The 26561-nt window shown below is 48.3% G+C and overlaps 10 protein-coding genes across 10 annotated transcripts; 6 read left to right on the top strand and 4 right to left on the bottom strand.

Moving 5' to 3' along the window:
• Positions 1-235: 235 nt before the first annotated feature.
• On the bottom strand, positions 236-613 carry TbgDal_XI5100 (hypothetical protein, conserved; the record flags this gene model as incomplete). Its single annotated transcript, XM_011781354.1, has 1 exon — positions 236-613. One exon carries the CDS (start codon positions 611-613, stop codon positions 236-238), a length of 378 nt encoding a protein of 125 aa, XP_011779656.1.
• Positions 614-1180: 567 nt separating this feature from the next.
• On the bottom strand, positions 1181-1534 carry TbgDal_XI5090 (hypothetical protein, conserved; the record flags this gene model as incomplete). Its single annotated transcript, XM_011781353.1, has 1 exon — positions 1181-1534. One exon carries the CDS (start codon positions 1532-1534, stop codon positions 1181-1183), a length of 354 nt encoding a protein of 117 aa, XP_011779655.1.
• Positions 1535-3855: 2321 nt separating this feature from the next.
• Positions 3856-4203, bottom strand: TbgDal_XI5080 (hypothetical protein; the record flags this gene model as incomplete). Its single annotated transcript, XM_011781352.1, has 1 exon — positions 3856-4203. The coding sequence occupies one exon, from the start codon at positions 4201-4203 to the stop codon at positions 3856-3858; it is 348 nt and encodes a 115-aa protein (XP_011779654.1).
• Positions 4204-4501: 298 nt separating this feature from the next.
• On the bottom strand, positions 4502-4849 carry TbgDal_XI5070 (hypothetical protein; the record flags this gene model as incomplete). Its single annotated transcript, XM_011781351.1, has 1 exon — positions 4502-4849. The coding sequence occupies one exon, from the start codon at positions 4847-4849 to the stop codon at positions 4502-4504; it is 348 nt and encodes a 115-aa protein (XP_011779653.1).
• Positions 4850-4997: 148 nt separating this feature from the next.
• Positions 4998-5309, top strand: TbgDal_XI5060 (hypothetical protein, unlikely; the record flags this gene model as incomplete). The annotated part of the gene is made up of 1 exon (XM_011781350.1): positions 4998-5309. The coding sequence occupies one exon, from the start codon at positions 4998-5000 to the stop codon at positions 5307-5309; it is 312 nt and encodes a 103-aa protein (XP_011779652.1).
• A 1957-nt stretch (positions 5310-7266) lies between these two features.
• Positions 7267-9606, top strand: TbgDal_XI5050 (ferric reductase transmembrane component,putative; the record flags this gene model as incomplete). Its single annotated transcript, XM_011781349.1, has 1 exon — positions 7267-9606. One exon carries the CDS (start codon positions 7267-7269, stop codon positions 9604-9606), a length of 2340 nt encoding a protein of 779 aa, XP_011779651.1.
• Positions 9607-11578: 1972 nt separating this feature from the next.
• Positions 11579-12910, top strand: TbgDal_XI5040 (hypothetical protein, conserved; the record flags this gene model as incomplete). The annotated part of the gene is made up of 1 exon (XM_011781348.1): positions 11579-12910. One exon carries the CDS (start codon positions 11579-11581, stop codon positions 12908-12910), a length of 1332 nt encoding a protein of 443 aa, XP_011779650.1.
• A 2738-nt stretch (positions 12911-15648) lies between these two features.
• Positions 15649-17586, top strand: TbgDal_XI5030 (hypothetical protein, conserved; the record flags this gene model as incomplete). Its single annotated transcript, XM_011781347.1, has 1 exon — positions 15649-17586. One exon carries the CDS (start codon positions 15649-15651, stop codon positions 17584-17586), a length of 1938 nt encoding a protein of 645 aa, XP_011779649.1.
• Positions 17587-18145: 559 nt separating this feature from the next.
• Positions 18146-19429, top strand: TbgDal_XI5020 (hypothetical protein, conserved; the record flags this gene model as incomplete). Its single annotated transcript, XM_011781346.1, has 1 exon — positions 18146-19429. The coding sequence occupies one exon, from the start codon at positions 18146-18148 to the stop codon at positions 19427-19429; it is 1284 nt and encodes a 427-aa protein (XP_011779648.1).
• A 396-nt stretch (positions 19430-19825) lies between these two features.
• On the top strand, positions 19826-26419 carry TbgDal_XI5010 (ATP-dependent RNA helicase, putative; the record flags this gene model as incomplete). The annotated part of the gene is made up of 1 exon (XM_011781345.1): positions 19826-26419. One exon carries the CDS (start codon positions 19826-19828, stop codon positions 26417-26419), a length of 6594 nt encoding a protein of 2197 aa, XP_011779647.1.
• Positions 26420-26561: the final 142 nt, after the last annotated feature.

Raw genomic sequence — 26561 nt, 5'->3', positions numbered from 1 at the left:
AACTGATCAAGTTTAAACACGGACCTTGGATGACTTCTCAATACCTAGTATATTTCTTCCTTTTCTTGTCCCAGAGCCACTATCCTTTTACTTTCTCTTTCCATCTTCTCCAAAGATATGGGTTATCAAAGCCGGCCCAAATGAAAAACATATTTCCCCGTGTACCTCGTGTATTTTCATTTTTTCCGTTCTTTCTCTCTCTCTCTCTCTCTCTTCATTTCGGTTTCGCTCTTCATTACGCTGTAGCCTTCTCCTTCTCATTTTTCTCCTTTTCGAGCCTCTTAGCTTCGCGAGCCTTTTGTTGCTCTTCATATTTCGCGTCGAAACCATCTGCTTTCGTAACAACGATTTCGATTTTGTCGACGGGGCCGTCGTCCGGTTCCTCACTGACCTGTCGCGAGGTGGTGATTTTTTTTACAACCACCATTTGCTGATCCTTCAGCATCTCCACAACGGACACAGCTTCGTTGATGGCGCCACCGAGAGCAGAAACATATACTTCCTTCTCGCCATCGTGCAAAAGGTGCTTGGTTATATCAACAAATAGGAATTTAGTACCGCGATAGCCAACCCGGACGGAGTTCCTGGGGCGGTCGCTCTTACCTGTCGTCATATGCAGCGAGTTCCTCGTTTGTCTTCTTGAGTTGTTCCAAAGCCCTTTCGAAGTTTTTTTAAAAAAAAGTAGCAGATATACTTTTGTATGTGTGTTTGGTGTTTGTGTGGTATTTTCGCTGTTCTTATCCCAATATATTTTTTAATTTTGATTGTTATGTTACCAATTATGAAAAGAAGTGAAGGGTAGATACATATGGTAAAAAGTAAACAAATAGATACAGCAGTGAATGTTTCCTTTCAATATTTCAAAAATCAGGCTATGTCAAAAATAAACTGGCCTATTCTACTTTTCTTTTCCTGGATGCTACCGTAAAACACGGCGATATCAATAATTGTATCGAAGACGAAAAAGAGAGATCCCACCTTAAAAAAAAAACATAGCTGAGTGTGATTCTCGAACTGTTTCTTAACCCTCCGTTTCACCAGTTATCTCCCCTTTACACCGGGACATATGATGTATATGTATACCACACATGCCCTTCAGCAGCCTATTTCTCCCCCCCCCCTCCCTAAGCACACGTAAGTTCGGATTTACCGTTCATTCTCTCTTTTTGTTAAATCACCGCTACTCCTTTTTATCAGCGTTTTCCAACTTCCTTTTCTGTTGTTCGGCATATATTGTGTCAAAGTCCTTAGACTTTGTAATCAGTATTTCGATCTTGTCGTTCACCGCGTCGCCATCAGATTCAGCGGCGCCCCGAGAGGTTGTGATTTTTTTAACATCGATAAGCCCTTGGTTTTTTAGTATTTCGGCGACAGCAACTGCATCTGATATGGCTTTACCCAATGCAGATATGGTAACTTCCGGTTTTCCCCCGCTGAGGCGGACCTTGATGGAATCCACGTAGGAGAAATTACGGCGCTTAACACTAACACGAACCTGAGAAGAGCGACTGTCGTCACCACTCTTATCTGACATCTTTGGTCGTGGTATAAATTTTTTCGGTGATTATACCGTGCGAAATACTTAAGAATTAACAAACCTTAAAAAAGTAGACAGTGGCGAAGATAGGTTAGGGTTACGTTGCAAAATTCTCTAAATAGAAGGAAGCACTTAGCGACCAATCAATAACGACAATCACGAAAAGATTCATCATTTCATTTTAAAAAATAATTAGCTCATCAAGCAAGACAAACAGTTGGTACTAGAGATACCTCCGATGATAAGGTTCACGGAAACCCCGCAAGACATAACAAAAAAAAGGACCGAATTTCTTAGTCTCTTCAATGCTTAACATGTTGTTGCTTTTTCCTTTACCACACACCTCTGATTAGGACTTGTGGCACCTACGTCTTTAAATTAAATTGATCGAGTGTGCAACAATGACGAAGGCAATGACACTGTTACATTCTGATTCGTACATACCTAATGTCATTACCAATTCTTCCCTTCTCATCTGAGAGGGCCTCCTTTTTTTAAAAAAAAGGACTCTCGAAATTTAAAAAAGACTTCAACTTAACCACCACACCTCGTAAATACGCCCAAGAAACGAACAACAGAAATTTACCTATAGTATCAACATACTACGGGCAATAGACACTTTTGGTGATATAGACGGTAATCACTTTACCCACCAACCGGTTTTCATTCCTGATAGTTACGGTAAATCATACCACAACGAAAGGTTTCCATAAATTTCATGGTAGTAAAGATATGGATAGGGATCCCTGTGACTTTTTCTCAAAAAAGAAAAAGAAAAAGTTGACTCAGTTAGCTTTATCGGTAGCTCTGTCCATGTTTCCCCTAGAAAAAGCAGCTTCCTTTCTTAATGACCAGGTGTGAGCATGGGTGGAGACAGACGAACTGCCCGCCAAACCTATTTAATATAGCCAAACAACTGGGTGCTCGAACGTCTGCACCTCCGTGTTTGCAATCAAACACACCACAATCAAGAAAAGATTCGTCGTAACCACGGAAAGATTTTAGTGCTAATTATTTCGTAGCAACAAAGCCAAACCACAAAGTCCGATTGCCACATTGCACATGTTCTTGACATCCTGGTCCCGCTTCCATACTTTTTGACCGATTATGCATTTGGTAAGAAAACGCTGTTATACACGAGCGACCAAATAACAGCACCGCCCCCACATTCACGTTGTCACCAAAGCGCGGAGGAGCGCTGACGCGGTCTGGTGAGCTCTGTCGTCTAATGTATTTCCTGGGTTACATCAGAAACGTTCGACTACAACGGTCACACCCACAACGCACATGGACGCACTCAGTTCGATGAGCTGGGAAATCAAAAGGTAAAAGAGGAAATGTCTGCAGCGCCGGCACAAGTCCTTTGCGCAAGTCCAGCAACGCATGAAAGAGACCCCCCCCCTCCCACAAATTTGTCACTGATACGGTAGGCACAGGGAGAGTGGGGTTGCCTGGAGCCTTCTAGATTGGGGACCACCGACGCGACGGCACTCGCTTCTGTCACAGGAGGCAGACGGCACCGTCAAGGAAAGAAGGCCCGCTTCACCACCAAGCTGCAAAACCGGGAATCCAAAGTCTCACGTTCCCACGAACGCGGTACCTCGCCAAGCTGGAACGTGAGAGCCTTACGGTCAGGGAGGAAACGCGGACAGAAACACCTAACGAGCACGGCATAAAAGTGCCTATTCCCTCGACAGTAGACCGGGCAGCCCGGCTCACCGGCAGGCCGCGACAGCGAACGCGCAGCTCCAAGGGCTCACACCCACCGAATGGTTGTCACCTTATTCCAGCGCGGTCCGGCTAGGCCGCCCACTCATCACTTTAAATTTCTAGTCGCGCGCTCTCCCCCCGAAACCCTCGTCGACTTCGACGATCAACGCGCGCTGGGGAGGAACCTCAGAAAACCGGTACTCTGTTGCAAAAGGCGGGACGGGAAGGCTGAGGGGTTTTACTACTTCGAATGTCGTGTTGGTGAATAACGACGCTCGGCAGCCATGATCTACAAAACTAGCGCGCCACCGCATCAACGGCCGACGGTACACCGTGGCGTCACGGAAAAGCGCCCACCCTCAAGAAAAACTAAGCGTCCCCACTTCCGTCGGGATGCTGGGATCGCATCGGGCGTTGGCTGGAGGAAGACACCTTTTTGCGAGGCACATCAGTAAAGGTCGACCTTTCTCGTCTAGGAGTCCTCTCACGTCCTAATTTGTTCCACAGAAAATGAGAACTTGGTTCTTTTCGACGTCCCTGTTGAGGAACAGGACGATTCCATCAACGCGGGTATGTGATAATGCGATTGCGTCGGGAATGGCGCGTGCTTAGAGGCTATACGTTACCCGAAATTCTCTGTTAGTGCTGTGCGCGTGTGCTCTGGTCGATGTGTCGTAAGTCCGAGCCCCGAGTTGATGACTCGAGTGGTGTGCTAGATGTTGGCTTCCCTTATCTGTGAAGTATTTTCCGTTGGCACCGCGGTGGGACGGCCGGCGTATCGGGAAATCACGCTGCCTTGTGGGTTGATATTCATCTATTGGAAGAGGCGGTGTTGCTTTTATCCACTGAGTATTGTGAGGGCGATTCGTTTCTGAGGTATTCTGTCGTTGCGGTCTGCGGTGCGCAGGGACTCCGGAACCTATTTGTAGTTGAAAGTTGGAGGTGCTCAGCTTCATCAAAACTTCCCTCCACTAGAGGTATTATCGGCTCTCCTATTTCCCCCGGCGATGCAGGCCGCAAGGGCAGTGCGACTTTGTCGGGTGGCTGGGGCCTTCACAGGGGGCGGTGGAAATGGTTCGTGAAGGGCTCACGTGCCTTGTAGGCCTTGCCGCCGGCGTCCAGTGGCTGGGTTCCTGCCTCCTTGCTCTCGCGTCGCCCCCGTCTTGCCTCTCTGATCCGTTTGTTGTGGTCGCTGTCGCGTGTGGCATCTTTCACGAAGGAGAGCAAGAAAGATACCGTAGATCGCAACGGCGTTCAGTATGTGAGTGCTTGATGGCAGTGATGAAGGGTGTGGTGTCCCAGACACCCGTGAATGTGTTTGGTGCGTACTCGGAGCCGCCCGATCGAGGGGAAAGGAGGGCGTGATCGCCCGGCGGCGAGGCAGGTGCAGGGATCACTTTTATTGGATCTAAGTGTCCGACAGTGCGCGTGGGTCCGTTTCTTATCAATTCTTTGTTTTTGCCGTTCGGTTCTCTTGATGCGGGAATGTGTTCTAGCGAATTCATTACTCGTGCAGGACGTGGCGGTGGTGGCTGAGGGGGAACTGGGCGTGAGCGGTGCGGTCACACCTGCGTGTATGTGCATGCGTTCTGAATGACACATCCCTGTAACAGGGCTGTGGTGCGCACAGGATCTGTTTCCTCTGCTGTCGTTTCTTTGTGGCACTTCAGAGGGTTAACAGTACAAATAAGGAGTGACCAAACAGGCTTTGCGGCATCCCTGTTTACCAGGTCAGTCTCAGGTGGTGCCAATGGAGGAGACACTACCTCTGCATGAAGGGAACTCAATTTACCTTCTTTTGAATTTCCCGATGCGTGGAGTACAACCACTTTGTGCCGTTGACGTTATACGTATGATGTCTTTACTAGCTCTTCAAAAACTAATATTGTCTTTTTGGCCAGTTGCTGACTTGGTGATCACAGTGGGCTGCGGTTTATGGCGCGTTAATGGTTATATCTTTCTGGTATTTGTTTGTGGCACGGCCGTCGGTACAGTTGATCGTAACGTCAACTTCCCGTTATTACTAAGTTTTTGCTTTGTTGCAATGGAATTTACACGGTAATATGAGGTGTATGATATTTTTTTAAGACTGTTTTTTCACTAAATCGATCGATTCGCCTGCGCAGATGCGATCAAGGGGGTTACGCATCGGCCCTGCTTTCTGCTGCTCGTGCTCTGTGATGGCAGAGCAACGGTGCCTCTCTTGATATCCGTCTTCCATCTTTATGATTGTGTGGTATAGTAGATCTAACTCCATCCGAGGTGTGTTGTACACGAATTGTACAAGATGATCTTTGTAGACGGGATTACCATAATTGGGGCGGGGACTTTGTGCATTTTTTTTTGACCTCTTGTCGCTAATGTGGTCTCAGCTGTCTACGCAGCACGCTGAACAGTGAGCTGTAGAGGTTTTGTCTCATATTTGAAGGATTGGTGGTCCCGTCTTCCCCGTAACTTGTCTGTATTTGACACGTTTTGACTTACGTGTGCTTTGTGTTCATAATATTAAATAATTGTGAGGGAAGCTGTGGAAGTCAGGAGGGTGAAGAGGGGAACATGGGAGCCATACGAGTTCAGTGATAAACCACAATTGCGAAACGAAGATGTTGTGGGCAATTATTCACTTTGGGAAAAGGGAGTTGTATTTCCACAGTTTTTGTCACTTCGCAGTGCCAAAAGGAATAAAGAGTTAGTACTGTCTGTCATTCGCCGGTATATGTGTTGGAAATCGTGCAACCCCTTAATTTTATTTCATTTTTAGTTGCAGCTTTTTCTTTTGATTTTTAAAATATGCCTTTACTTTGGTTGCTTTTATTTTTAATTTTTGATTCAAAGACTGTGCATGTACTGTATGTATTTTCAACTTTATATATGCATGTTTGTGATCTGTTTTACGATGTCGTAACCTTTACCGCTGTATGTTTTAACCGGATTTTTTCGGAGGTATTTTTATCTTCTTGCGGGAAAAGGCTTTCTATCAAGGTGGTCAGTATTTTGACGGATATTTTGGTATATTTAAGGAGTGCTTCGCAAAATTACCTGGTCTCTTTGCTTTGTTCGCAGTATGATCGTTACACACATGGAAACGTCAGCCAATTTGTAATTTCAGAGGAGAATGGAAACACCATATAACTGCCAGATGTTGGGGTCCATTATGACGCTGCACATTTTTTTCTTACCTGTGGGGTTGTTAGGGGGATGGAAGAAGGTAACTGCGCTGTAACGGTGTATTTATTTTTTAAAAACTTTCCCTTGTTGTATAGCTGTGTTATAGCAGTACTTTCGTAATGTGATAAACTGCCTTCGAGCGTTTGACCGACATTAGCTTGGCAACCTCCTTCCATATTACAGTTTTTGACGAGAAGCAGAAACACAACACCGGATATGAATCACTGAAACGTAGAAGGTCTCTCAAGGGGCATGAAGGTACCGAAAGGAAGGGAGTTGGACTTGCAAGGTTCAGTTGTTTGTGGGGAATCAGCTACCGGTTTCAACTCGGTCAAACGCAGGGTGTGTTTACGTTGAGCAAAATGCACTGATTCATGTAGGAGACGATATCTCCTTCACACATAGGGTCATGACATCTGCCGCTAAGCAAGTTGTGTTAAAGATTGGGGAGCGAGAAGTAACAATTTTGAGCTGGTTTTCAATGGACTGGGCATTGGGTGCAGATGGAGATATTATGTTTCAGCTGGGACGAGACCATTAGTAGTGTCTGTTTCGAAGTATCGGAGTGAGAAAAGCGTCGAAAGTGGGTAATAGGAGTGAAGCATTCTCATAACGGAGAGACAACTTTTATTTGCGCGTCTTAAACGGTAACTTTAAACGTGGTTGAGCATCCAGTTTGTGGGTCTGTGGTTTCTTATTACTACCTTTTAAAAAGATTAAGCTGAACTTCCCCCCTGCTGTACTGACACCATTTTTGCCATCCACCTTCCCCGAGGGCTGCCATTTACTTCCCCATATTCTGCAACGCAGTGATATAGAGAAACAAAACCGTTGAGAGTAATTTCTGTTCTATGGATTTAATCCCACACATAACGAGAACGGGCTATGATGTCAGTACTCTTGTTGCTGCGCGAAAACTCCTTTTTGTGGGTGCTATCAGTGTGTGCACAGCGGTGCTAGGCCTTCTGTTATGGTTTAAGGCTGAAATGTTCAACAACGTGGGCCCGCATCCAAGTAATTGGGCGGGCTACGATGCACTGAACTTTATTGGTCTCTTTTCCTTCGGCGTGTTTTCTACACTGGGAGTTTCTCTACTGTACGTCGGGACTAGCACTCTCGCTTGCATACATGGTGGCATTTTGGGTCTTATTTTAATGGGGATGCTAGGTTTGGTGTTTGTCGTGTTAGGGGGTCTAGGAGCTGTGTGGGGAAGCGAGACCATGCAGTGCCTTGCCGTTTTTTGCACCGGGAGCACTGCCTCGACGAACCGAGGTGGCCGGCCCGAAGCCGGCGTTGCATTCCGTTCGGGTCTTGGTTTGGCAGCGTTTTTGTCCTTCGTTCCGATTGGAGTTGTAATCCTCTTTCAAGCCGCACGCCGTGTATTCGGCGTTGACCCCTTTTGGACAGGCCACAAAGGCCGTCGATTTGTCTCAGATCGATTTGCACCACTTTTGAGGTTCCTGTTCGCCGTCGCGTTCGTATCGTTTTGGGCCGTTGTATCACTTTATATGCCGAACTCCTTAGAATCGTTTTTGCCTGTGCGCATAGCAAGAAATGCCAGGATGCTCAGCTCGCACAACTACACCCTGTGCCGAACTGAGCCTCATACATACACTTGTCCGGATCTGCCGTGGTCGTGGATACGCACGAGAAATTTGGTAATGAATGACGAGGTAGTGCTGAAGGTGTACCCAAGTAATCTGATATTCTACGGTTACTTGTTCGTTATACTACTTACCACTGCGTTAATTCGTTCTTTCCGCTACGGGCGGAGGTTTCTCAAGCGGAGATGCCCAGTGTTGCGTGATTACACGTACGGCGAGGTGGGTTTTCTTTTTCTCACTTTTTCAATGATTGTGCTATTTTTTTTGTACTGGATCCAGGGTCATAACTTTAAGCAGAGGTACACTGACGTCTCTAATGACACGGTATCATCCGAGCGATGGTATCGTTCAATGGGTCAGTTGGCCGTAGCTTTTCTCTCGCTTTCCATATTTCCCGTGAGTCGTTATTCTGTGCTTCACTCAATTTTGGGGACCTCATGGGAGTCGTCCATTTGGGTTCATAGGCTCCTTGGATACGGAGTGTTCCTTGGTATCGTTGGTCACGCAATAGGTTGGTACGTTCGGTGCTTTGAACTGGGTGCCTTTCCACAAGGGATTTTTTCCATTCCAGCAGTTGATCCTCCTGGTAACAGAGATGACTACACAATTCCACTTATCACCCTTACGACACTTTTTTCCCTTGTTTCGACGATCATTTTTGCATTGGAGCCCCTTCGTCGCCGCTTCTACGAACTCTTCTACTACACACACATCGTCACGTTTTACATGTTGGTACCGGTTGTGTTGTGGCATGCGGCCTCAGCATGGGAATACTTCCTCCCCGGGTTGACTATTTGGTTCCTAGACTGGCTTCTGAGGATATATCGCCGTGGATCGACAGTGGACCTCGTGTCGGCTGCTGCGTCCGGCTCCTTTGTGGAGATTCGTTTCCGACATGGGTCGCTGGGGGCATTACCTGGGCAGTTTGTGTTTGTAAACGTTCCCGACATATCGCTGCTACAGTGGCATCCCTTCAGTATCATGTGTGAACACGAAGGCTATTATTTACTCTATATCAAATCAATGGGCGAGGGCACGTGGACAGAAAAGCTGGGTAAGCTGGTGTGTAGACGCGGATTGAAGTTTAAACTGAATGTTGAAGGCCCATGTGGCCGTGCACTAGATATCAACGAACATCAAAACATTTTGTTTGTCGCAGGAGGCATCGGTATAACTCCGTGCGCGTCCGTATATAGTCATATCTGCGATCGCATGGCTCTGGGGTTGAGGAGTCCAACTCCCATGCTTCTGTGGAGCGTGCGTGACAGGGAACTTTTGTTGTTAATGTCGCAGCTTTGGCAGGGAGGCGACTCGTCCGCTGTTTCGGCCTCGTCTACAATCGAGGAGGCTCCCAGTGACCGAGTTCAGGTATTTTTCACTGGTGGTTGTAATGTGGAAGATGGAGAATATACATGTGTGGTGAATGAACGGATGGATATTTCTGACAGGATACCGCAGGTAATTGCCGGCAAAGATCCCAGAACCGTGCTCTTATTTGTCTGCGGTCCCCCCGGCCTCGTGGAGTTGGCAAGAAGTGTTGCCCATTCCCTTGGGGTTGACTTTCACCAGGAAACATTTTTATTATAAAACCAAATCTAGTGTGTGTGGGAGGTAACAAGCCAATCACTTGAAAAACATATGTAATCTTGGCAGAGACGTCGGGGTGATTGCAAGTAAGTGGGAGTAAATACAACTGATCGACAACAGTGACACATAATCTCTGGTGGCGTCTGTGATTCGATTTCAACTGTTGCTCCTCCAACTCTTTATTGCTGGGGGCTGTTTTCTTATCCCTGTGTTTTTGTTACCAAGTGTCAGTATGCCCTTTACTTTTCGACTATTTTCTTAATACAAATGCTAACGCAGGGTTGTGTCGGTGGTGGAGTGTTCAGCGCGATGCGAGTGGGAACACTTCCTGTATCACCGTCGCTCTACGTTTGTCGAGCATGTTTTTGCTGATTTTTTTCTCAGTTGTTTCGTGTTAGTTTTTCTTCAAGGTGTTTCTACCCTCGCTTTTAGGTCATATATATGTTGGTTTCTCCTAAGGATTGCTTTGTTTTTCCCTCTCGCAATGCTGCACGATTCTCTTTGATCTTTTTTTTGTTCACTGTGGTCGTCTTTTACCGTTAGTTTTTCATGCTTTCACGGTTTTCTACGGTATTTGAGTTTTTGACCTCAAGTAACGGCAGGAAAGGTTGAGGGTGCTGTGACATTGGGCGGGAGCATACTGCCGGGTCTCCACTTGCCTGTGATCACTATGTCCTCTCATCGTTCTTCTCTATGTATATATCTGCGGTGTTGCTTTTTTTTTTTTGTGTTTTTCGTAAGCTCGCTCCAATACAACGTAGTTACTTCCCTTTTCCCTTGCTGTTTACTACAGTTTCCCGCGTGAATCTATTTTGAGACTGGTGAGTTGAAGGGAGGGAACCAATTCTATCCGGGGAATTATATTTTCTTTCGATTTTTTTTTGACACTCTGTGTGTTGGTGGGGTAGGTAATGAGATTATTTTCGCAATGTAAATGATTAAACTGCGCCTATGTGTAACCTTAACTTCTTTTCTCGAAGCAGGGGTATACACGAAAGCGTTTGTAGTTCCCACATGTACACAGATGCGCAGGTACGTGCCGTCCAACAGTGGGTTGTGAGTTATTGAAGAAAAGAAGGGTCCAGTAAATAAGAGCACGCAAAGGAAAAAATCTATGTGCGTGCTCAAGGGAACAGACTATCGTCGACTTCTAAGCGAAGTCGTTCCCTGCCTTACGTGGCTTGGTATCTTCCCGTCAAGATGTTTGTGACCTCTGTTCTTTAACTAAATGACAACGACGCTGATAGATTGAGTGTTTTAAGAGATGTGTCCCTTGTACGTTTTGCTTTAAAAGGTTATTGGGTGTAAATGAGAAGGGACTAGCCTAAAAGGTGTTGATGGAAGTTGGAAAGGTATAGCGTGTATCGAAGGATAGCGGATGACGGCGCAGTTGAGCGGAATCAGTTGTTCATAAGGAAAAACATGGTTGACGCTTTTCTACCCACATCAGTAAATTGAAATTAAAGTGTCTCTGCGCGTATGCTCGTCAATATATCGAATATTTATCTTTTGATGGTGATTGGGGTGCCCTGCTTCGTTTTGTGACCTTTCCCCCTCTTCATACCACTATTCATTTATCACTTCCTTTGCCGTGAACGAAACACCCGGCCCGTCACACAACTGTAACTCTGGGGGGTTTCTTACAGTAAAGAAAACGGTGTAGGTGTGAGAGAAAGAAGCTAGGCTTAAACTGAGGACGAGAAGGTATCAGGATATGGATCGTCCAACTAAGGAAGCAACCAGCGTCCCCTCTGCACAGGAGGTGCGTCTTCATGTGGACATTCTCCGTGGCCGCAACTACCCGCAAACCGAGGATGATCCATGCGCGTGCTCGACGTATGCGCGTCTCATCTTGTACGACAGCCTTCTGAAGGAAACAATTGGCAGTGCCTTCGAGTCACCACTACAAGAGGGGTCCAATACTCCATTCTACAATACAAGTACGGAGTATGACCTTCCACCGAGCACGGAAATGGTCGTCTTGGTTGTGCAGGTGGTGGAGACGACTCGACGTCCGGAGCCTTACATAATGTTCTACGGTAGCTGTCGCATTTCGACAGTAAAGTCCGGAAAAAACGAGGAAACGGTCGTACTTATCCACACAGATCCGGTGACACAGCCCGAAGAGGCAGAAGCGGAGGTCAAACAGGTTGTCGGTGATGGGCTTCCTTGTCCCAACCTTTCTTTTCGTCTGCACGTTAAGCGCCGGAGGCCCGGCGAGGTTAATGCCGAAGATCACTCGGACGCTGTTCTTAGCAGTGCACCTGTTTTGGATGGATCGTACCCGATTATCCCCAAGAACTCACAGTATGTGTGGTTCAATTTAGCCTCGGATCGTAAGTGGAGCGAAGCATTTACCAATGCGCTCGTGAGTGAGTGGCGGAAGCAAGCGATGGTAAGTTCGGCTGAGGGAGCGCTGCCTGATATAGGTGAGTCGTACGCGAAAGTCCAAGGTGCCTCCAGGAAGAAGGAGCCCTCGAAAAGGGAAATTTACGTGCCAACGAGTATAAACACCGTTGCAGACATCATTGTAACCCAATGGAACTGCTGCAGATCACATGAAGTTCTCTCGTGGTTAAGACTCTCTGGCGAAGCTTTCTCGCGCGGTGAGAGGCTGTGCAGCTTTAGTCGAGAGGATGTGATGAACTTCCGCCGTAAACGCAAAGAACAAATATATTTGCTGCAGGATTTGGCGATTTCTTCGCTGTTACTTGTGGGTGAGTCTGAACTTCGTGACACGATTGATCATTTGTGGATTCACTTTGCCATCGGTGTTGACCATGACCCATCGCGCGGCACCGCTCTGCCTTATGAAGCTCGCAAGCGAATGAAGGAGGCTGGTTTTGAAGATGCGGACAAAGTCGCTTTGCATTCGTCTTTTTTGAACTTCCTCGTTCCTTCCCTCGCCCAGGATCAGTGTGATGAGATGGTGACAGCCGACCTGAATGCAGCTGCTAGGGAGCCGGACTTAGCTAATATCGTGAATAAGTTTGCTTCCTCACATGCTGGCACCCTTCAAACGTCCGTTAGCGAGATGAAGTTTACTGCGGCTCTGCTGGAATGTGTTGGTGCGATGCTTGATACCCTCACGGAGGTGGAGGTGTCGCGTGCTCTTAAGATGTTCAAACCCTGCGTCATTAGTGCGCATCAGCGCTTGAAGAGCGGTGCCAAGGAGAAACTAAGAAATGCAATAGCTTCGTACGGTGGCCAACGGGATAAATTCACCTATAGACCTGGTGGTGGGATTAAGATCGACCACCTTGACAGGTTGGGTCGTAGGAAAAAGGAGATCCACTTTCGGTGAGGTAGTACAACCACCTCTGTGCTTGTCCTCTAGCACTTAGGTGTAGAAACGAAGACAAGTGTTTCAATGTAGGCAAATATATATATATATATATGTATATGGAGAAGGAGTTGTGCACTCATATCTGCGTAACCCTAACCGTACTTCTTTTGTTAAGGAGCACCGCGCAGGTTGCTCTGTCGTGCTTCAAGATAAATTACCAGGTTAACACTCATTGTCTGTCTCAGTGGAGGTGGTGCGAATAGGGGCTCACATAACAGCCACACCAAAAGCTACTTTCCCCTTGAGTAACTTATACACCACGGGGATGCTTGTCTTCTTTTCCTTTCGCACCTAAAAAAAAAAAACAAACAAACTACTTGATGTACTTTTCATTGTTCATTAGTCTGTCCGCTCACTTTGCATGATGCACCCTTACTTTGTGGGGGTTTGCTTTTTGCTCTCGTGTTACTTTTCCCCATTTGGAAAAATGTGAATGCGGTTTCGCCCCCACGAAGGCCATGTAAGAATGAAAGAACAATCCGATTTGCGAAAAAAAAAAAATGCCATGGTAGTCAATAAAAAGCGGGGGAAGGGTGCAAACAAGGGCAAAGGAGAGAGGTCCGTACCTAAAGAATTAAAGGAGGAGGGAGAGAGAATATGTAAGGGTGAACATTCCACTGGGAGAAGAGTATGCATGGGGATGAAGTGGTTTAGGAATGGCTGCCGACCGTGCTCGAGGTAACGTGAGGAGGTCTACACTACTTATTCTCGGTCTCGAGGTCAAATTATCATTATAGAATGTAACTATGTTTTTTTTGTTCATTTGTGTGAAAGGGGAATGAGTCAACGGTGACGAATAAGACACTGTGAGAAGGGTTACTACATCTAATAATATATAAATGTGAACAAGCTTCCGCGCAGATGTTGTTGTATGTTATTGGCTTTATTTGTAGGTATTTTTGATCAAAGGAAGAAATGATACCAGTGAGAATAGTGTAGTAAACCGCGAATGTGTGCGCATGGGTGGGCACGTTTTTATGCTTCTGTGAAGAGGGCTCTGTGCGTATATATGAGATGTAAAGGGGATAACATGTGTTTGTGTATAAGTGCACCACCAGTTTCTTTCTCTTTTCTCCAGGTGAGCATACGTATTGTTTTCATGATGGAGCGGGGAATTAGCGAGAACGGGAGGAGCGGCAGGACTTAGAGCAAAGGAGGAAGTAGTATGAATTAAAAGAAAGGAAGAGAAACATCCCAATTCAAAGGGAGATATTAAGAAAAGGATGGTCAACGGAACACAAGTTACGGAGTGGCTGCGACAAAATCGGGAGGTGTTCCTGCATATGAGGGGGGGGGGTACTTCCTTTCTTATTTTACATCCTTCCTTGCTTCACCTCATGAATTAGGTAGAAATGAAGTAAATATCTTTTTTTTTTCGTTTTTTCTTTTTTAATTGTGTGTGTTCCTGTTATTTTCGCTTGTTCTTTTTCTGTCTTTTGCTCCCGAGCCGTTTAACGCCTGTGTGGATTCCTCTGCGCCTTTCGAATTTTCCACTGCGCACCTATTTTTACATGCTGTATATGAGTTCCAGGTCAAAGTACCGCCCAGTTCCTGAGTTAAGCAGTGCCAGAGGGGAGGAGCAAGGAAATAAAGTGTGATAAAATCGATGGAGTGAAGGAGGGAATGCGCAATTAACACGTTATGCAAACGTGGTGGTGTTGCTGCTGCAAGGAAAGGAAGGTGACTGTCCTCCCATGTTCGCTTGTTAGCAACCGTTGTGCCCTAAGCGCCGTCTAACTTCATTTGGCTTCGTCGTTGAGAGAGATAAGAAATGGGAATGCGGACATAAAGTTAACAAGGCTTCTTTTTGCTTTCGCTGTTAATCTCTCGTCTTTGTGGGAACAAACGCTCCGCCATGAGGTTTTTGCCTTTGTCCTTGGGACATCTTCTGTACATTCTTACCAGTCGTTGCTTTCCTTTTCCCTTCTCTTGTTGGTGCTGTGTTGTGCCTCCCGCTTCAGTGGGTTTTTGTTTATGTGGGGACGCATTTTTCGCGGCAGCTGGTTAACGTTTGTTATGCCGGTGGCGTTTCCCAGGGGCCACTGCTGCGGGTTGCGCTGAAAGGTGTAAAAACCTTTGTTCCTCGCGCAGGGCCTCTCGATAGAAAAGGTGTAGCGAAGGGAAATTAGATAATCTAATTGTATGAAGGGCTACGAGTCAGAAGCTAGTGGGTGGGTGACACGGCGGCTCTCATCCATTTTCATTTGCTTGGCTTTGGACGTGTTGTGGCTATTGGCGGCCTTCGTGGTGAGGGGGCATCAACTGATGGCTTAATGTTTAGTGAGGACCGCATGATCCAGCTGGCATACGACTCTCAGGATGTTTTATTTTTCGTCATATCAGCGGAATCCCTACCACCTTTTCGCAACTTGCGTTGACTGTTATCCCCTCCAGGGCTAAGTTTACGTTGCCCCCTCTCCCCAGTTCGATCGTGTTGTCGAATTGAGTCGCTTGACATATGTCGTGCTGTTGCTTATCACGGGTGTGACCATGAGTCCCTGGTCGTGGACCGTCTTTGTCGTGTGAACGTTGGGTTGATATCTGTCGTGTGCAGGTTTTCGTCACATTTGTTTCCTTCCTTTCCCTCAAGGATATGGTGTTGTAGAGGTGCAGTTGCGGAGGTTAATGTTTTCTTCATCACTAATATTCTCTTTCTTCCTTCTACTTCTATTTAAAACCTAGGTTCCTCCGTTACCATGCTTGGTTCATGGCTGAACGAGATCCAAAAAACACTTGACAACGTCTCGGGATTAGCTGAGAAGTTGGAGGAATTCGAAGGCATTGAAGAAAAAGAGGGACATGGAAGCGATGACGTGGTGCATTTATCGGGTAGTGAACTTAATGAAGTGGAAGGAGGGGTCATTTCTATGCAGCTAGCGACCAAACAGAAAGAAACACATCAGGAGGATAGTAGTACACATGGTGTTGCTCCATCGGCTATCGGCATGGGGGATTGTTGCGAAGTTGAAGCTAGTGACAGGCTGTTACCTCCCGCTGTGTTGCAAACGCGGTCGAGTGACGTGAGCTGCGAGCTCGGACAAAAGTTTGACACGACAGAAAGAGAGCAAGGCAAGACTGCAGTCACGGGAACGAAGCAGACTCCAGTTACGTTTCTGTCCAAGCCCGGGGAGCGCGGCGGAGGCGAGGGCATTTCCAAGGGAGCGAACAGTGGGGTCGTGTCTGAGGAAGGTGATAATCGATCATTAGTCACTTCGGAAGATCACACCCACGATAGTAGAAATCTGCAAGGACAAGGAGGGGGCACTGTTTCCAGTAGTGATCCGAATGCTACTGACGGGCAGCTGCTCCGATTCCAAGCATTGTTGGCTGAGGAAATGGAAACATCGCAGCGTCTGAACGATGAGAACAAGCGTCTCACTCAAAGCATTTTGTCGCTTCAAAAGGAGGTTAATAGCCTTCGTAATCTAAAGCGGAGCACTGTAGACAAGGAGAAAATGGCCTCCCTCGAGAAGGAGGGAGTGGAGCTATCGGAACAGCTTGGAAGGGAGCGGGAGCGAAGTAAACAACTTTTAGAAAGAAAGGCAGAGGCTGAGGATCGTGTTGTGTCGCTGGAACGACAGCTCCGACAAGGCGCAGCGGATTACAATGAGCTTCAGAACATCGCAGCTGCGAGGCAGACACAGTGTGAGGCTACGCGGAGGCAGGTGAACGAGCTCACTATTCAGCTAGAAGAGAAGAATAGACGTGTGCAGGAGTTACAAGGTGAGGTGTCCCGTTACGTGTCAGAGCTTAATCATCGTTGTGACACCGCAAATGATGTGGTGGAGTCACTCAAGCGGGAGAAGGAGGTGTTTGTTTCCTCCTTACATCGAAACCAAATGGAGTACGAGCTCCACATTCAGCAGTTGGAGAAGAAACTCCTTCAAGCAGAACATCGTGCGGATCGAGCGGAAACTAGGCTCGTGGAGCATGAGCGGGGCTCCCTAAATCCGTTGCGTGAGTTGCGCGCGGCGCTCGATGACACGGAGCGACAGAAGAAACAGCTGCTGGAGGAAGCAGCGCTGGCAGCTGAGGAGTGCGCTGCTTTGAAGCGTGATCATGTTGTGGTCGTGGAGAGCTATAAGCAACAACTTGCAGGTGTTCAAAACGAATTACGTGCCGCAGTGGATGAGAGAACTGCCTCCATTCAGGAGTTATTACAGTGGAAGGGAAGGCATACCCAAGTACAAAAGGAATTGGGGGATGCGCTCATACGGGCTGCGCAAGCCGAGGCACTCAATAAACAGATTAAGCAACCAGCTGACGCTGTGTGCACCGGCATTCAGCCCCGAAGTGGATCGAGGTGCTCGTCTTCAATTGCCGCTGCCGAGCCTTCCTTTGTTCCATCCCAACCACTAACCCCCGTTGACGTTTGCGCGAATAACACGTGTTTAGCGTTGCTTCATTTTCATACCGACGGGCCCACTAGCGACGTTTCTCGTGGTGGCCGAGAGCGGATGGAAAAGGAGCTGGTGCGCCAAGCGGTGGAGATTGAGAGTCTTCGCCGTTACAAAGATGAAGCTGAGGAACTGCGAAAAAAGCTAGCAGCTCTCGCTGCCCAGCATGACTTGCTCATGCAGATGTACGGGCAGTTGCAAGAGGAGACTCAGCAACAGACGAAATCCCAGAGTTGATTATTTCTAAGACGTTCGCGGGGGCTGATGGAGGGTTACTTTCCTCCTGCGCTGTAGCCTATCTTTAGGGTTGATGCGAAGCATTTTTCTCCGGTTTCACTGACGGTCGGTGCGGGTCACAGTCTCACTTCCAATTGCTTGCTCACTCGGTTGGTCGGCATGTGTAGTGCAAGACATTTGCACTGCTCTGCCGTATACAGCAAGAGTTATGTCTCCTTTCTGTGCTATCCCACACTCCCTCACTTACGCATACAGAGGTGCTTTTAACGTGTATCCTAGACGCCTTTTCTGGTTCTCCGCCCCTCATTTGCGTCTCGATATTATTTTTCTTCGTTTTTTTAAAATACGTTTGTAGTGTAGATTGAAACGCGTGACCGTGGAACCTGGTGACGAGCTTCTGCCCCGCTTGTGCGTCGCCATCGCACTGGGGATTGGTTTTCTTTATTTAGTTCACTCTCTTCTCGGTTTGCGACCAGGATGCACGAGTGTAACCACGCTACAGAGCACAAGTTCACAGGTTAAGTGTACAGTGCGTGTAGAACTCGGTTCCGTTCGTTTCATGACGTCCGTGCAGTATGCTCTGAGAGCAAAGCGGCGCTCGCTTCAGTGGCATCAGACTGCGAGTATGTTTCGCGATGAGGTTCTACTACTTCGTCACGGTGAGAGACTTGATCACGTTAATCGTAATTGGAAGTCTAACGTTGGGGTTCCACTATCGCACCTTCCTAATACTGATCCTCCACTTTCCACTGATGGTCGATGGCAGGCACTGGAAACGGGGCTCTTTTTTCGACAGCAAAGGCGTCATGCGAAAATTCGGCAGCGGGAACTAGGGATGCTGTCCATGCTTCTCACTTCGCCGTTTCATCGGTGTCTCGAAACAGCGATAATCGTCAACATTACAGGCTTTGATGGGAAACTTGTGGTGTTTGTAGACCCTTTGCTTGGTGATTGGCAGTCATCGAGGTTGTATTCCCATGCACCTGGTTTGGGTGGTAGCTACGATCTTTGTGGGGACAGCATTCTGTTTTGTCCTCACTGGGAATCACTGCATGCCTCGTTAAGTTCTTTTTTCCGCACCGCTGCTTGTAAGCGTAAGTTGGACGGGATGAGGAACCTTGTCGATGAAACGACCATTGCGGGGTGGGTGGAAACTCTTGATGGGCTTTACAACGGAAATGCCTCGTTCCTTCTGTGGACTTCACCTTCTGTGCGCAGGTCCTTACACCAGGGGGTCTCTTGTGGGGATGCCTCTATTTCTTATCCATCAGACCGGAGAGGGGGTTATGCTCCTTGTCGCAGCATTACCAACAACGGGATTGCTGTCAAATACCCAGAGGGTCCAGGTTGTTTACTTCTACGGGCTGCCGAGGTGGTACGGACGCACTTCAGCAACGATACCGATACTCCTTCCTCTGTCCCTCGTTGCGTTTGGGAGGCGGCTCAAGGAGAGGCTAAGGGGCTACCGCGTACCTTTAGAGAGAGGTCCTCACTGCTCACTCTCTCAATGAGTGACTTCGGCTCGCAGCCGTTCAACAGCATCGCGTTACTCCCACCTACTCGGACGATGATTGTAACACACGCTGACGTTGTATCGGCGCTGTTGAAGCAATGTTGTCCCAAGAGCTATGCCGCTGACCGGAAGTTCTCTGTACCATGCTGTAGCATCAGCTACATATCTCGTTCTAATGATTTTTACCGCGGCGAAGGGGCCACTATTGGCACTAAAGAAGTGAAGGAGGATGAACAGGCTCCCCCGGTAGACCGTAACCAAGAGTGGGATATAGGTGCTGTTGGCTCGTTCAGTCATTTGCAGTCTGCTACCGTGTTACAATACACCTAGCTGTGTCTCGTCGGATAGTCCCGGAGTGGTTACTTTCCTATGTACTTTCCCTCCTTCTTATTTGAGTGTGCGCACTGAGTAACCTGAAGAGGGACGAAGTGTGCCCTCTTGGGGGGTGTGGGTTCGTTGGTTTTTTGTTTGCATTTGTGAACGTGGCACCGATTAGGATGTGTACCGGTTTCATTGCTTGTGGTTGCGTGCTAAACGGATCAACACCTCGGCACTCGTGGAGACCGAGTCGGAGAACGACTGACCTCTAGAAAAAAAAACAACAATTGGGAACGTTTTTTTTTTTGCTCTGTATTGGTGCTATTTGTTGCCTTGGGATACGGATTTATATTTGTTTTCCTTGGTGTCGTTTAAATTTGTGACCCCTGTTTTCCGTTTATCGTAACAATGAAAAGCAATATCAAAGACAAAAAGACCCCCTTAACTCTATCTTTAGGAAAACATCTTTCTTTAAGGTTTTTTTTTTTGGGGGGCACCTTATTAGCTGCTCACGCACGCCTCTGTCAGGCCGACAGGCGGGAGAGCATGTCCCACCGCGGCTCGTGCATGCAATGTGGGTCATTCGACGAGGGGGCTGAAGACCCACGCGACAGACAGTGGTATTGTAACACCTGTTGGGCGGCTTATAACGACAGCAGAAAGAAGGGCCGATGGGAAAACAGAGAGGGATGTGACGATAGGCGCAACAACATTGGAGCAAATCATAGGAGACGTAACCCTAATGCCGGTAGCCGAGGCGCCACCGAAACTGCTGGGGCTAAGGGCGGGTCTAAAGCTGTGGACAAGCAACATCGATACAAGGCAGAGGAACCTGAACGGAAGGGCCCCGCAGCGTCACCGAGCTGGTATCATAGTGCTCAAGATGCTGTCCGGCGGTTGGAAAGCGTGCTTGGGAGTTTTGCACCATTTCGTCAGGACTATCGTCACCATCTCATGCCTGACGCAACGAGTCTTTTAGATGATTTACAGATGCTACAGGTAGCTGAGAGATCATCTTTCAGTAACCGCGAAGGTGAGGTACGTCGACAACATACGTGCTCATTCGTTGGGCAGTTTATGCAGCGACATCAATCAATAACAGTGATTGCGCATACGGGAGAGCCTCTTTCCCCCCGTGGCAATCGTGTTGGTGGAGTGAGCCGCTCTGCGTACCTGGAGAATAATAAAGTATCGCTGGATTTGTTGTTATCAAGTGTCGATGACATTGTGTCCCAGGTGTACGTTCGTTTCGACGAGGACATGACGCGGATTATCCTTAATGCGCTTGACAGAGTGACGGCTTGCGAAACGCAGAAGCAGCGGGATGCGGTCCGAGTGCGTGTTATAGAAGAACTGTTGCAGGTGCTCGGCGTGGAGCACTGTGAGTTGATTCAGTGCGTGATGCACCGTCCACGCGACATCTTCCTACGTCTTTTAGAGGAGTTCTGTACTCTCGACGGAGGGAACGATGGTGGTACTACCGGTGATTCGGCGGCTCCAGACCACCGTGGCCTCACAGTACGTTTTGTGAAAACAGCAAAACAGCGTTCGGTGTTGCGAGAGGCTGAGTTTGACCGTCGTGGTAGTGCGGACGAACAGTGGCTTGCTCACATGACACAGCGTTACCGACAACTCGTACGTGAATCGGAGCTGGACGAGTTTTTCAAGCGTGATTTAAGCATTAACGGGTCTTGCCCTTCCTTTGCCTCTGGTGCCACGGTTCTCCAGAGAGAAGATCACATTCGGGTCCACGTGCCGCCACCAGAGCGCAAGGTGCTACCAGAGGAGGATCGTGTTTGCATCGCTACATCGCTTCCGGAGTGGACTCACGCGGCATTTTTGAATATCACCCATCTTAATACCATACAGACCTCCCTGTTTAGGACCGCCTTTCACACATCGCAAAACATGCTCGTGTGCGCACCTACGGGGGCTGGTAAAACCGTCTGCGGGCTACTGGTGATGTTACGCTGCATTGAAGAACAACGTGTTGACGGTGTGTTGGATCGAAACTTCAAGATAATTTTCATCGCCCCCATGAAGGCCCTTGCGCAGGAAATGGTGGAAAACTTCTCCCGTCGACTGGCTCCTTTTGCTATGGAGGTTCGTGAACTTACGGGTGACATGCAACTTACGAAGCGGGAACTCGCGCAAACTCAGGTGATTGTAACAACCCCGGAGAAGTGGGATGTCATCACGAGGAAGCAGGCTAACGAGGAGCTCACTACGCAAGTGAGGCTTATTATCATTGACGAAATACATCTGCTGAACGAGGACCGTGGGCCGGTGCTAGAGGCTATTGTTGCTCGCACGCTTCGCCAAGGCGAGCTCGCTTCAGAGCAGAAACACCGTACCCGTCTAGTCGGCCTTTCCGCAACGTTACCGAACTATAAGGACGTAGCAAATTTTTTGCGAGTGGATCTTGCCGAGGGATTAAAGGTGTTTGGGGCAGAGTACCGGCCCGTGCCGTTGGAGCAGTCTTTCATCGGTCTTCGTATGGGTTTAAAGGACAAGGAACGCCGTATGGACCAACTTGCCTACGAGGAAGTCGTCCGCAACGTACGGGAGGGTCATCAGGTTATGGTTTTCGTGCACTCACGCAAGCAAACTGTTGCACTGGCTCGCTTTTTTATGGAGGAGGCAAATGTTCGTGGACATGAGGCCCTCTTTAAACAGGACGAAACGGTACCCAAAGAGGCACAGAAGCTGGGTTGCAGCCTGCAGGGGAGAGATCTTTCTAATCTTTTTGCCGCGGGGTTTGGTGCTCATCACGCTGGTCTAATCCGTTACGATCGCACGTCCACGGAAAACTTGTTTCGTAAGGGGTTTATAAGGGTGCTTGTATGCACCAGCACGCTTGCTTGGGGAGTGAACCTGCCTGCCCACTCGGTGATGATTCGGGGAACTCATATCTACGACCCGAAGCGCGGTGGTCTTGTGTCCATGTCGGTGCTTGACGTAATGCAAATATTTGGCCGAGCGGGGAGACCGCAGTATGATACTAGTGGTCACGGTACCATCATATCAGATGAGAAGGAGGTTGGTCGCTATCTCCGTTTACTAGCTTGCGCCCTGCCCATAGAAAGCAAGTTGCAGGAAGGGTTGTGTGATCACCTCAATGCGGAGATACACGCCGGGACGATATCATCCATTGTGGAGGGTTCCGGATGGCTGGAATACACGTATTTGTGGCAGCGCCTACGGGTAAATCCGCTGATGTACGGTTTGAAGGTATCGGATGTGCGGCAGGACCCAAAGTTGAAGAAAATACGCTATGAAATTGTCAGCAAGGCAGCTGAAGAGTTGGCGGATGCCGGTATGATACGCTACAACCCCCAAACAGGTGCTGTGGACACCACGGATTTGGGGCGTATCGCGAGCCATTATTACATCTCTTACAAATCTATCGCTACGTTTAACACAAAAATGCGGCGACCGGATGAATCATGGATTGACAGCCTTGATCTTGGAGCTGCAATGAACGTCGTAGCGTGTGCTGATGAATTTTCTCAGCTGCGTGTCCGCCAAGAAGAGCTCGATGAACTCAAGAAATTGCACGCTTTACTGCCTAGACAGGTGCAACACTACGGTATTGTGGGTGAAAGTGCCGACGAAACATCTGTAGAGTGGAAGGTAACAACACTCATGAAGTCTTACATTAGTCGCATCAATGTTGACATGCATTCCCTTGCATCAGATGTGAATTATGTTGTACAGAATGCTCCTCGCATATCACGATCTCTCTTCGAGATCGAAATGCAGCGCGGCCATCCACTCACAACTGCCGTTTTCCTTTCCCTGTGCAAGTGCTTGGAGCAACGTCGCTGGGAGTTTGAGCACCCTCTTTTGCAGTTTGGCGTGGACATGACAGATGCTGTTTACCGAAATATTGAAAAGAAGCGGCCCAGTATGTCCCTCCTCCAGGAAATGTCAGCAAGTGACATAGGTTCTCTGGTTCAGAATCAGCGTTTTGGTGATGTGATTGCTCGACTCGTTGCTTCATTCCCCACGGTCTCACTTGCGGTTGACATTCAACCCATTACATGTACTATTCTCCGTGTTAAGGTGACAATCTCTGCAACATTCTCGTGGAATAGTCGATATCACGGCTCCGTGGAACCTTTTTGGTTACTGGTTGAAGATCAGGACAACCACTTCATTTTCCATCACGAGCTTATCTCGTTAAAACGTAAAGAGGTGGAGGCTGGCCTACCACAGGTCGTGAATCTCTCTGTTCCAATCGTAGCAGAGTATGATATGTATTCCGTTCGGCTTTACAGCGACCGGTGGCTCGGTTCTCAGGAGGAATACTCCTTTTCTATTGGCCATCTGCACCTACCTGATGACTCTCAGAAAACGACACCCCTGCTTCCTCTTGCGCCGCTTCGCCGTGAGGTGATACCGGAGAAGTACCATACCATCTATGAGAGTTTCCGGGAGTTTAACCCTGTACAGACGCAAGTGTTTCACGCCATGTATCACACCGACAGCAGCATCTTCCTTGGAGCTCCAACCGGAAGCGGAAAGACTATTGCTGCTGAAATGTCTATACTACGCCTTTTCGAGAAATATCCAGTAGGATCTAAGGTTGTGTACATAGCGCCGCTTAAGGCGCTGGTAAAAGAGCGGGTGAAGGACTGGATGGCCCGTTTTTCTCGGCGCTTGGGCCGGCGTGTCTTGGAGTTATCTGGTGATGTTACACCTGATATCACTGCACTTGTGCAGGCAGACATACTGTGCACAACTCCAGAGAAATGGGACGGGCTTTCACGGAGTTGGCAGGTAAGGCGCTACGTCACAGCAGTGCGGCTTGTAATTTTTGATGAAATACACATGCTGGGGTCCGACCGTGGTCCTATTCTTGAAGTGATTGTAAGTCGTATGCGCTTTATTGGTTGGCATCGCAATGCTCCTATTCGTCTCATTGGCCTTTCTACTGCTGTCGCTAATCCCGCAGATCTTACTTCGTGGTTGGGCGTTTCGCACAAGTGGGCAGTGTTCAACTTCGACCCGTCGGTGAGGCCGGTGCCCATGCGGGTACATATTGCGGGGTATCATGGCAGGAATTACTGTCCTCGAATGGCGGCTATGAATAAGCCTGTTTACAACGCCATCTGCGAGAAGAGCCCAAACAAGCCCGTCATTGTTTTTGTTTCCTCTCGTCGGCAAACGAGGCTTACGGCAATGGCACTAATCGGTTTTCTGGTGATGGAACAGAATACTGCCAAGTTTGTACGTATGGATGTGGAAGAGGTCAACGCGTACGTGGCAAAAGTAAGCGACCCATACGTAAAGCACTGCATGCAGTTTGGCGTTGGTGTGCACCACGCCGGTTTGCTGGAGGGTGATCGCACGGTGGTGGAGTCTGCTTTTCTCAAGGGCAAGCTGCAGGTTCTAGTGGCAACCTCCACACTTGCGTGGGGAGTCAACTTCCCCGCACATATGGTGGTTGTGAAGGGTACGGAGTATTATGACGGGAAGACAAAAACATATGTGGACTTCCCAATTACTGACGTACTACAGATGATTGGCCGTGCGGGAAGGCCTCAGTTCGATACGGAGGGTGTGGCGCAGGTGCTTTGTCACGAGCCGAAGAAGGGTTTCTACCGAAAATTTCTCTACGACCCTTTCCCAGTTGAGAGCGCACTTCACAGACAACTACACACTCACATCAATGCTGAAATCGTGTCAGGAACGATTAAGACCCGGCAAGACGCTGTAGACTACTTGACGTGGACCTATATGTTTCGTCGTATCGTGAAGAATCCGTCGTATTATGGACTTTCGGATCGGTCACCAGCGTCGGTAACGATCTTTATGTCCACCCTTGTCGCCAATGTTCTTGACGAACTTGAACAGTGTGGATGTATCGAGCATTGCCAAAGCGATGGGTGCGACGCAGATGCTGATCCCAATGCGTTGACTTACACTGTGCTTGGCAAGCTGTGTTCTTACTACTATCTTTCACATAAAACAGTTTATTACTTCGATACAAATATCAATGAAAATAGCACCCACGTGGATGTCCTGAAGGCACTATGTGAAGCGGATGAGTTTGAAGAACTTCCCGTGAGGCACAATGAAGACAAACTGAATCTTACTTTGAGCCAAGCCCTTCCACTCCCCATCAAAGCAAACAATGCGGACTCTCCGCACGTGAAAGCGTTTCTTCTCTTCCAGGCTCACTTTGAGCGTTGCAACCTGCCAATATCCGACTACTACACCGATCAAAAATCGACCCTCGACAACGCCATGCGTGTTGTGCAGGCGATGGTTGACATAACAGCAAATAATGGCCACTTACACACGTCGCTCCGCTGTATGTCTCTCTTACAGTGTATTGTGCAAGGATTGTGGTGGCACTCCAACACACTGTTGCAGATACCTCACGTGACCGACACGATGCTTCCTATTATTGCGGAGCACTGTGCCGGACTCCATCACGTATCACAATTGGTGAACAGTCCACTGTCGGTCCTTACGAAACTCCATGAGACCTTGTGCGACCACTGTGGTCTTGGGGACAAGGAGGTCCGCGAAGCGATGGAGGCGGTGCGCAGCTTTCCATTGATCGATGTGCATATACGCCTGTCTCGTACGGTCGTTGATGATGGTCACGCAACTGAAGAGGTGATGGTCAAGAGAGGTGATGGGATGGACGATGACGAAGAGGGGGATGGTTATGAGCTGACGGCGTACCTCACAAGGCTTTCCACGCCTATTCGGCATGTTGTCGCACCCCACTTTACTAAATCGAAGGAAGAGCAGTACTGGTTGGTTATTGGAAGTGAGCATACAGGAGAGTTGATTGCTATGAAGCGTGTGGGCCGCTTGATGGGTAATGCCACAACAGCGACAACACTTCGATTTGATTGGGACGACGATTGGACCTCTTTTGCAGAAAACGGCTCGGTGCCCCTTAGTCTGTACGTTGTATGTGATTCCTACGTTGGGCTAGATCAGCAGTACAACTTTAGGGTCTCGGTCCCATCTCGCGAGTGAGTCAGCGTGCGCTGTTAAGGTGGTCGTGTGTGTGTGTGTGTGTGGGGTGGAGTGGGAAATAGGGGAGCGAAATTCCGAAATCAGCATTGCAGTATGGTGTGTTAGGAAATACCAGTTCCTATGCTCCCCTGTTTAAATGCTT

Source organism: Trypanosoma brucei, chromosome 11 (genome assembly GCF_000210295.1).
Source record: "Trypanosoma brucei gambiense DAL972 chromosome 11, complete sequence".
NCBI lineage: Eukaryota > Euglenozoa > Kinetoplastea > Trypanosomatida > Trypanosomatidae > Trypanosoma > Trypanosoma brucei.
The sequence above is the reverse complement of the archived record's forward strand: the minus strand, read 5'-3'. Positions and strand labels throughout refer to the sequence as shown.